Raw genomic sequence first — 9,826 nt, 5'->3', positions numbered from 1 at the left:
AAATCCACAAGTATGCATTTCTTAAGGGTGATCTACAATATCATCGTCATAGGAATATGTCTGTCTTATATAATCTGATTCTGCCGCCGTTGGATAGTTTTTATTTAGTTTTTGATATTAAGAAGGTATAACTTACGGGATTTTTGTTTTAATAGTGGCCAATCCGCCATGGTATAGTCGAAGATTGGGATTTAATGGAAAGATTTATGGAACAAGTGATCTTTAAATATTTAAGAGCAGAACCTGAAGACCATTATTTTCTTTTGGTAAGTAGAAATTATCAGTTTTGGGGGAAAATTTAAAGACACTTTTATGGTAATTTTCTATATGAAATTTATATACTATGAAATAACATCAAAACCATTCTGTGGAATTTGACCAGGGTCTGGCAAATTCTTTAAATGACTAGACAGCAAAAATTTTTGGCTTCACAGTCCATAAGTTCTTTGAAGAAATTTAATGAGAATTTAGTGATCTCTGTTGCCACTTCAGTTCTACTTTGTATTATGAAAGCAGCCATATACTCAAAGCAGTAGATAAGACTTAAGTGAAGAGTATGGCTATGTTCCAGTAAAATTGTATTTATAGAAGGTGGTAGGCTGGATTTGGCTTGTGAGATGCCCCACCTTTGGTTTGACAGTTGCATACATCTTTGTGACTTAAACCCTTGTACCATTACTGTCAACTTGGAAACTTTTCTCATGGCCTTAGTTAATTTTTACCCCTTATCCCTTAGAGGGAACCACTATTGTTTTCTTTTTCTAGGTGAGATTAATTTTGCTTGTATCTGAGTTTCATATAAATGGAATCATCCAAGATGTAAACTCTGGTGAAATTTTGTCCACTCAGCATAATTGTGAAATTCATCTGTTTCTCGTGTTTGACTATTATGGTTTGGGTGTTGTGAACATTCTTGTATGAGTCTTTGTAAGGGCATATGTTTTCATTTCAGTTGTGTTATGTGTATGGAATTGTTGTATCGTAGGGCAGAGGTATGATTGTGTGTGGGGTATTCCCCCCCACCCTTTTTTTTTTTTTGTTCCGGTATCAGGAATCGAATTCATGACCTTGCACTTGCCAGGCATGTGCTGTGCCGCTGAGCTAAATCCCCAGCCCCTGGGAGGTTTTTTTTGGTACTGCATGCTGACCTTGAGCTTGCCACGCAGGCCCTTGTGCCGCTGAACTATATCCCTGGCCCTGTATGGTTGTTTTTTTAGGCAGCTTTTTGGACTTTTCCTAAGGTACCTTTCTACACACCCACCAGCAAACATGTTAGTGATGCTTGCTGTAGTATTCTGTGCAACATTTAGTGTATTAGTTTTTAATTTTAACTACATTGATGTGTTTGTAAGACAGCATTTTCATTTCAGTTGCATTTTCCTGTTGATGAGTGATGTTGAGAACTTTCTTCATGTGCTTATTAGCTATTTGCATATTTTCCTTTGCGTGGTCCTCTGATTATATTTTATATATAGACCTCTTTTTATCAGAGCTTATGATTTTGACTGTTTTGGTTTTTTTAGTTTACATAATTTTTTATGTACGTGTCTCTAAATTATCTTCAAGCTTTTGAATGTAGTTCCAAAGTTATAAGTAAATTTAAATAGAGCAAGGAATTTTCCTTTTGAAGGTTTTATATATGGAAAAAGTGTATTCATGTTTTTTACTTTATAGTGTCTTTTGAAGTAAAAAGGGTATAATTTACTATGAATTCAAGTTTTATCTTTTTGTGGTTTGTCTATCTCAAGAGGATTCTTCTGGGTCATTGTTTGTTGATGGGGATTGAACTGAGCTGTATATTCCTAGCCCTTTTAAAATTTTATGAAAAGGTTTTGTCTTTCACATTTAAATGATTGGATTATCAAATCAGCCGCTTCAGAGTCAGGTACATTATTCAGTGTCAAGCCTTAGTAATTGAAATGATTTAAGTGATTATGGGACATAAGAGAAACACGAAGTTCAGAATTATTAGTTCTGTTGCCCTGGTCTTTGCCTCATTAACATGTGTTCTGGTCTCGACTTAGCTTTATGAAATTTCTAAAAGGTGGTACTTACAATCAATATAATTTAGACGTAAGAGAACTGTGTAAACATCTCTTTCATTAAAATAATCTGATTGTCTTTTAAAAATGATATTCAATCCAATAGACTGAACCTCCACTGAATACTCCAGAAAACAGGGAATATACTGCTGAAATAATGTTTGAGTCCTTCAATGTTCCAGGCTTGTACATTGCTGTGCAGGTAAGCAAGTTCTGTATATGTAAGCTTGATTTGTATATTTCAGTTTGATTTAATTGACTATTAAAAAGTACTTTTTTATTTACTTTTTTCAGTGAAAAATTATTAACTTCAAAGCATATCATAGAAGCAGTTTTATAGGAAATGGAGATGTTTAATTAGAAAAAAAGTTGTTAAATTAAAAGTGTGACTATTTCAAGGGCTTCATAGGTCAGAAACAACAGGTATTTATTAAATGCTTATTCCATGCCTAGAACTTTATAATTCCTATATCTTTGTTACATTTGTTGTGTACTTTTATCATAATCTGTTTTACTTAACAGATTACTTAATCTGTTTTACGTAACAGATTGACTTAACTTTAGGTAAATTTGACCACACACTCATTGTGCTCCTCCATATCTTGATTCTCATACATTCCTGTAATATTTCATAGTACTTACTTTGTACATGTGTCTTTTTCATGAAATAACATCACTCCTATATGTAAGGGTCGGGTTTCCTTAGATTTTTAACACTTAAAGGAAGTATAATACCTGACATACATGATTGCAGTTAATTTTAATTACTTGTATTTGTTTTTTATAGAAAACTAAAGTTTCAAGGCAGGTTATTTAAAGTTAAATGGTGTGATGTGAGCAGAGGTCTGTCTGATTTTGTTTATACTTAAGATCAGACTGTTTTTATAACTCCAGGGTAGACAACACCAATAAATAGTAATCATTTAAATGAATATTTTAGCTTGGATAGCAAAGAACTCCTTAATGTTTAGTGCATTCCATAAATTTAAAAGTTAGCTTTTAAGTTCTCCTTTACTACAAGTATTTATAAAGAGTGATATATACTTTAGCAAGAACTTCATGGAAAGGAATTCAATCTTGAGTTGGAAGTGCTTTTTAGTTCTCATAGTCTGAGTAAAATGAGGGGTTAGAGGGAATTCATCTCATTTTGCTTGGAAACATTTTTCATTTTCATAGTAAACATTTTAACAGTATTATCTAGTATAAACACATCGTTTGCTTTTGCTATGTTTATAATTTTTTCTGATATACTTTTAGTGTTTTTGAGTGATTTTAATTCCTTTACTTAGTCTGTGATCTATTTTGTTGGTAATTAGTAAAATTTCTGTAGCATAATGTGCTAATATTATGCCTATGATAGTTTGAGATTTTAACTATTTACGAAAGACTTGTAAAAGTGAATGAAATGATTCCTAGTTGAAAATAATATATGTTTTAGAATTTATCTAAAAAGAATTTCTCACACTGAAGTTTATGTGGTAATTTTTCTTCTTACTAATAATGTTAGTATGAAAATTTTCATTGTACTACGTTCAAAAATATCATCCAGTTCTTTTAGCCCACAATAATTTTGTGGGCATTGTGTTAAAGTGGAAAGATCGTCTTGATACCTTTCCAGGTCCCTTTCAGGCATTACATTGCAAGTAGTAAAATAAGGGCAGATTAGCTCTGTGTTTTGTATTAGTCCTGTACCTTGTTTGAGGCTTGGATTATAAGAAATTAGTTTTAAAAAATGAGCTGTGTTTAAATTTCTTAATTTTTAAACTTTGATTTAAAAAAAGAATTGTATTGGCTGTGCCAAGATTTTTCATTAAAAGAACTGATACTTTATCAACTTTGATTCCTAGTTGTCATGCTAATACTTGAAAGTATGCCATGGCTTTTTCAGCTAAAGTGCTTATTACATAGTTCTCAGTGCATGTTGCATTTTAAAAAGTTAAAACTGATGTGTTTTAAAAGTGATACATGTTTATAAGCTGTCTGTATATTGACTAGTTCTGATGATTAGATGGTTGTGTCTTTTCTACCTTTGTGGTTTATAACGGTCCTATGTGAACATATTTTAAGTTCTGGTAATTTAGTACTATAGTATTATGTGTCACTCTTTCTCATGTTTTTGACTTTGGGAGTGTATTAGGTTTTCATTGCTTTAACAAAGTACCTTTTGAGAAATCAACTTGAGAGGTTTATTTTGACTCATGATTTCAGTCTGTGGTTACTAGGTCCATTTGCTTTGGGGCTGTAGTGTGGTTTGGAGTGGGTAGCAGAGCAAGCCGCCTGCTCATATTTTGTGGCTGCCAGAAAGTGTGGAGAGTGAAAATGTGGAAGGGGCTGGGGACAAAATATACCCTTCAAAGGCATACATTGAGTGCCTACTGTCTACAACTAGGCCCAACCTCAATTTCCCACCACCTCCCAGTAGCATCTAAGTTAGGAAAACATCAGTGGATCAACTCATTGATCAGAGCTCTGAAATAGCCCTGTGTCTGAACAGTGCTGTGTTGGGAACCAGCCTTTCAACACATGAGCTTTAGAGCCAACCCATAACAGAAGAAAAACGGCCCTCATAAATATGCTACTAAAAGCAAAAATAAGCCTGTAAATTCCTGTTAATAGAGTGTAGAAAGTAAGCACTCATTGCATTATGCAAAATTAACTTTATATCTTTCTTTCCACATGTTCTGTATTTACACATTGAATAGAGTACTCCATTGAATAGCCTTTTTTCCCCCTAGTAACTCTTTGTATTTTTCTTTTGCCTGTGTTCTTTTTGTTAAGGCTGTTCTTGCCTTAGCTGCATCCTGGACCTCAAGACAAGTAGGAGAACGGACGTTGACTGGTACGGTAATAGACAGTGGAGATGGTGTTACTCATGTCATTCCTGTGGTAAGGATATTTAAATTTTATTGAACAGAACATGAAGTAATACATCTGGCAAAGTAAATTGCATGAATTAATACTGTGTTTTAGGAAACTTTCTTATACCTTGAATCCTTTTGTAATTTTGGCTGTATTTTATTCAAATTAATAAATTTTTTACACAAAGTCTAAAATGTTTATTTTACTTCAGGGTTTTTCTGTAACTAGAAAAATAATGAATTGTATCTGGAGTGAAAATATGTTACTATGACTTTCTTTTCCTTTTCTTTGGTTACTGGGTATTGAACCTAGTGGCCTTTGCTCTGAGCTATATACTCAGTCCTTTTCTTATTTTTTGTATTAGAGAGAAGGTACAGCTAGGTCAGTATCTTAGTAACTTTCATTGTTGCTGGGACAAAATACCCAACCATTTGCAAGTTAAAGGAGTAGAGGTTTATTTTGGCTCACAGTTTGTAGCGGTTTCAGTCCATCATCAGCTGGCTCTCAGGTGGGGTGGCATGGCACAGGGACTGGAGGAGAAGCAATCCACAGCAAGCAGCAGAAGTGAGCTTGCCTTTTCCTTTTTATCCCAAACTGGCTACAAACCTTTTGGGTGGTGCCACCTATATGTGTCTTCTGTCTTCAGTCAATCCATTGAGCCACAGCTAAATTCCAGTCAGTGGACTAATTTAGTACCACACTACCTTAATCCCAGTATCACACACTCTAGATCCTATATCATACACCCTTGACCCAGTCACTTCCCCAAAGGCCCACCTTCGAGCACATGAGGCTTTGGGGGGACACTAGCACAAGCCATAGCAGTCACTAAATTGCCCAGGCTATCCTTCTGCTGCCGTTGGCTCTCTCACTCATATTAACAGATGTCACACTTGGTGCATGGGTTAACTGTGTGACAGTTAGTTGTGAGTGCATGAAGTTTAATGTGTTTTGGGTGTTTATTTTACTGAATAAAAGGCTTAAGTTTATTGTGCTTTATGGTGTGTATTTAATAAAGTGTATTATGAAAAATGCGTCAAACTGGATTACTTGTCAGATAACAGAAATTACTAGAATTCATTTTAGAACATTTTTATATTATGTTGAATCACATTAATGAAATTATTTTGAACTTTTTTCATTATTTTCTTTCCTAATGTATCAAGTAACTTCTTTTGAGGAAAACATTCTGAGGATGACAGTCTTTGGATTTCTCTTTAGCTGCAGTTGTAGTAATTATTCTTTTTTCTTTCTCGTAGTGCTGGGGATTGCCACTGAATCACATCCTTTACCCCTAATAAGTGCTGTTTAAAGTAACAGATTCATTGAAATGTAATCCACATACTATTACAGTTAAGCAATTTACAGCATACAATAAACTGGTTTTTAGTACATATATTCCCAGAGTGCATCCATTGCAACAATTTTAGAACATTTTTCTTAACAGTTTTTAAAAAACCCTGCTTCCATTAGTCATGGCTCCCATATCCTCCTGTTGCCCTCAGCTCCTGGCAACCACTTATCTCCTTTCTGTCTCTAGATCTGCTTGTCAGGCTACTTCATAAAAATGGGATTGTATGTTAATGTGGTCTTTTGTGACTGCTGTTTGCACTTAACCCAGTGATTTTAAGATTCAGCTGTTTTAGCATGTATAGTACTATCTTTTATTCCCAAGTAATATTTCACTGTATGGATATATCACATTTTATTTATCCATTGGGATGTATTGTAATATCTTGGTTATTAAGATATCTTCACTGTTTGATAGCTTTCTTCCCCCCCTCCCCACCAGGAATCGAACTCACAACCTTGCGCTTGCCAGGCAGGTGCTGTGCTGCTGAGCTAAATCCCCAGCCCCTTGATAACTTTTTATTGTATTGACAACCTGTTCTTTCTTAGTGGTACATAAAATAATTGTTCATCCTAAAATTCTCATGTAAATCTCAAAATCAGTCCATGGTGTAGAATATTTTATTCTGTGAGAAGTGTACTTTCTTTACCAATCAGTAAAGTACAAATATGTGACATGCCTAAAATCACCAAATAATAGTCAGCAAAGATAGAATTTGGACAGATTTTGCATGACTCAAGTCTTTTTATAACATCTGTATAATTAAATGGTAGTATACTGTCTTGATAATTAAAATTAGGTAAGTTTCAAATGGAAGTTGTCAGCGTGAAAAAGAATGAATTTTAGTAAGGATAAAAGAATGAGTGTCCCTGTTCTTTCGTTTTGTCGCCTTTTTTTTGAATTAATGGAAAATTTTTTATGATGCCATTTTATTTTTACTGACTTACAATTATGCTATGTTTAATTTGATTTATTACCATCTATTTCAAATAAGTCTACTGCACAGTTAAAAATTATACAGTAGTATATGTCTAGTCTTTGTCCTATCATGCATTTTACGTTTACATGTTAAAAACTCATTAATGTTTTTCATTGTGAGGGTTATATTGTTTGTTAGGGTTGCTGTTACAAAGATGAATATCTAAACAATAGAATTTTTCTTTCTTTATGGATTTGGAGGCTGGAAGTCCAAGTCCAGGGTTTTGGCAGGGTTGGTTTTTTTTGATAAGGCCTTCCTCCTTGCCATGTAGATGATCATCTTTTCTTTGCCTTCACATAGTCTTTCCTTTATATATGTCTGTGTTAATCTCCCTTCTTAAGGATATTAGTGATACTGGGTCAGGGGAAATGACCCTAGTTACTTCATTCTGACTTAATTATCTCTTTAAAGAAAGAGCCTGTTTTCTGAGAGGCTAAGGCAGAGAGATCAAAAATTTGAGGCCGGGGCTGGGGATTTAGCTCAGCGGCAAAAATGCCTGCCTGGCAAGCGCAAGGTCGTGAGTTCGGTTCCCGGTACCGGAGAAAAACCAAAAAAAAAAAAAAAAAAAAAAAAATTTGAGGCCAATCTGGGCAGTTGAGTGAGAACCTATCTGGAAATTTAAAGAGGAAAAGTGGGGTTGGGGAGATGAAGCGACTGCTTCGTTCGTGCAATCTCCAATATCACCAAAAATAAAAAAACTATCTGCCTGTCTCTAGGTGCATTTATATTCTGAGATGTTGGGGTGAAATTTAACATGTGAATTTGGGGAGAGAAGACACAATTCAACCCATAAGTAGTCAGTTATCTTTAAAAGAGAGTTTGAGGAGAAGATCAAAGTCTTTTCCATTTGCTTATTTCTTGTGTTCATTATTTCTTTGTGAAAGCCCATTTCTGTCTGGTGTCTTTTCCCATCTGCTTAAATGGTGTCTTTCATCTCAGCTCATCCCCTTCCTTTCCCTGCCCTTTATCACACTGTGTTGCCCAGACCGATCTTGAACTGTTGGACTTAAGCAGCCATCTCATCTCAGCTTCTTCTTTTTTTTTTTTTTTTTTTATTTTAAAGATAAAAGGAGGGAAACATTAACAGACATACAACATTTTACAACATAGCACAAGCACAGTACAGACAATACGGAGTTACAAACAAAGTGGTAGGGAATTAACAATGGTGGTTGTATTACATATTGATATCTCAGCTTCTTGAGTAGTTGGGATCACAGGCATGTACCATGCCCAGCTCGTCTCTGGGAAGTTTTTTTTCATTATTTCTTTATGTATTTTTCATCCTTCCCTCCTTCCCTTTGAGGATGCATATTAAGCTGCTTGACAAGTGATACCATTTTGGGTAATTTTTATTGCCATGTTTTTGAGTTCACTGTTCTTTTTTTCTTCATTGTCTAATCTACAGTAATCTCCTCGAGTGTATTTTATTTTTATTTTTAGTTATTTTTTTCCTTAGAAGTTCTAGTTGGGTCTTGTATCTTCCATTTTTTTCTTCCCTGGCTAATCTTTCCATTGACTTTTTGGATTACATGGACTTTATAAATGAGATTTTTTAAATGACCTTGTGTACTAAGTATATCATCTTTATAATTTCTTTCTCTATTGATAATTCTCTTGGACAGGAGTTATATTTTCCTACTTCATTGCATACTGTGTAACTTTTTTTTTTTTTCCTGTAAGGCTATTAAATAGGTCTTGGTCAGGATGATCATTTCTTTCTGCTTGTCTGTGATTTCATAATCATAAGGCTCATTAGTTATAATGCTTAAATCCATGGAAAGTTTCACTATTTTCTTTGTACCTATGAGTATGTCTATAATTGTATTGTATATTCACATTGCTGTGTCTTGGATTTTTGGAGTCCTTTAAATATTTTAGTATTGTTTTCCTGGGATACAGTCAAGCTCTAGGAATTAGATCTATTTAAACATTATGAAACAAGTACAGACTGGATTTTGGCTAGGGCTGATTTGGCCCCATTATTGTTGGAATACCTTTTAAAGACTACTTAATATCCTGTGCAGAAGACCTTTTTTTAACTCTGCCTAGTGGGGACATGAACTCCTGGCTGTGTGTGAGCACCAGAGATTGTTCTGCTTTTTCCTTGCTAGAGGTTCTCTCTTTGGCTTTGATGGTTTCCTCTTACAAATGTGCTTAGGAGATTGTGTCTTCAGATGTCTATTCAGCTCTCTTCTTGAACTCCAAACTCTCTATCTCTATGTTACAGAGACCATTACACACACTCTGTTTAGGTTCTTCTCATTATTATTGTCTGGGAGTTCTCTCAAGCAGTGAAGTAGAGTATTAGTAGCATTCACCTTGTTTGTTTCCATTCACAGTAAGCCATATACCCCTAGCCCTTTCTTTAGTTTCTTTAAAAACAGGGAGGGTCTTGCTAAGCTGCTAAATTGCCCAGGTTGGGCTCAAATGTGCCATCCTCCTGTCTCAGCCTCTCAGCGGGCTGGAATCATAGGCATGCATGATCCTGCCTAAGTTGTTTCCTTTTTTTGGAAAGGATCACTACCTTTTTGTCCAGAGTCTAAAAACATTTGTTAAACTTAATTTGTTCAGTTTTTTTTTTTTTTTTTTTTT

The 9,826-nt window shown here is 34.7% G+C and overlaps 1 protein-coding gene across 1 annotated transcript in view; it reads left to right on the top strand.

The window, feature by feature from the left end:
- The window catches only part of Actr3 (ARP3 actin-related protein 3 homolog (yeast)), a 67,100-nt gene that overhangs the window by 36,764 nt on the left and 20,510 nt on the right, over window positions 1–9,826 (top strand). Inside the window, exons 4-6 of the mRNA XM_005397698.2 lie at window positions 156–266; window positions 2,149–2,244; window positions 4,821–4,928. Of these exons, the coding sequence (XP_005397755.1) occupies window positions 156–266; window positions 2,149–2,244; window positions 4,821–4,928 (315 nt within the window). The remainder of the gene's footprint in view (window positions 1–155; window positions 267–2,148; window positions 2,245–4,820; window positions 4,929–9,826) is intronic.

The sequence above is a fragment of the Chinchilla lanigera genome, unplaced genomic scaffold (genome assembly GCF_000276665.1).
Source record: "Chinchilla lanigera isolate Chin_1 unplaced genomic scaffold, ChiLan1.0 scaffold00058, whole genome shotgun sequence".
Taxonomy (NCBI): Eukaryota; Metazoa; Chordata; class Mammalia; order Rodentia; family Chinchillidae; genus Chinchilla; species Chinchilla lanigera.
The sequence above is the reverse complement of the archived record's forward strand: the minus strand, read 5'-3'. Positions and strand labels throughout refer to the sequence as shown.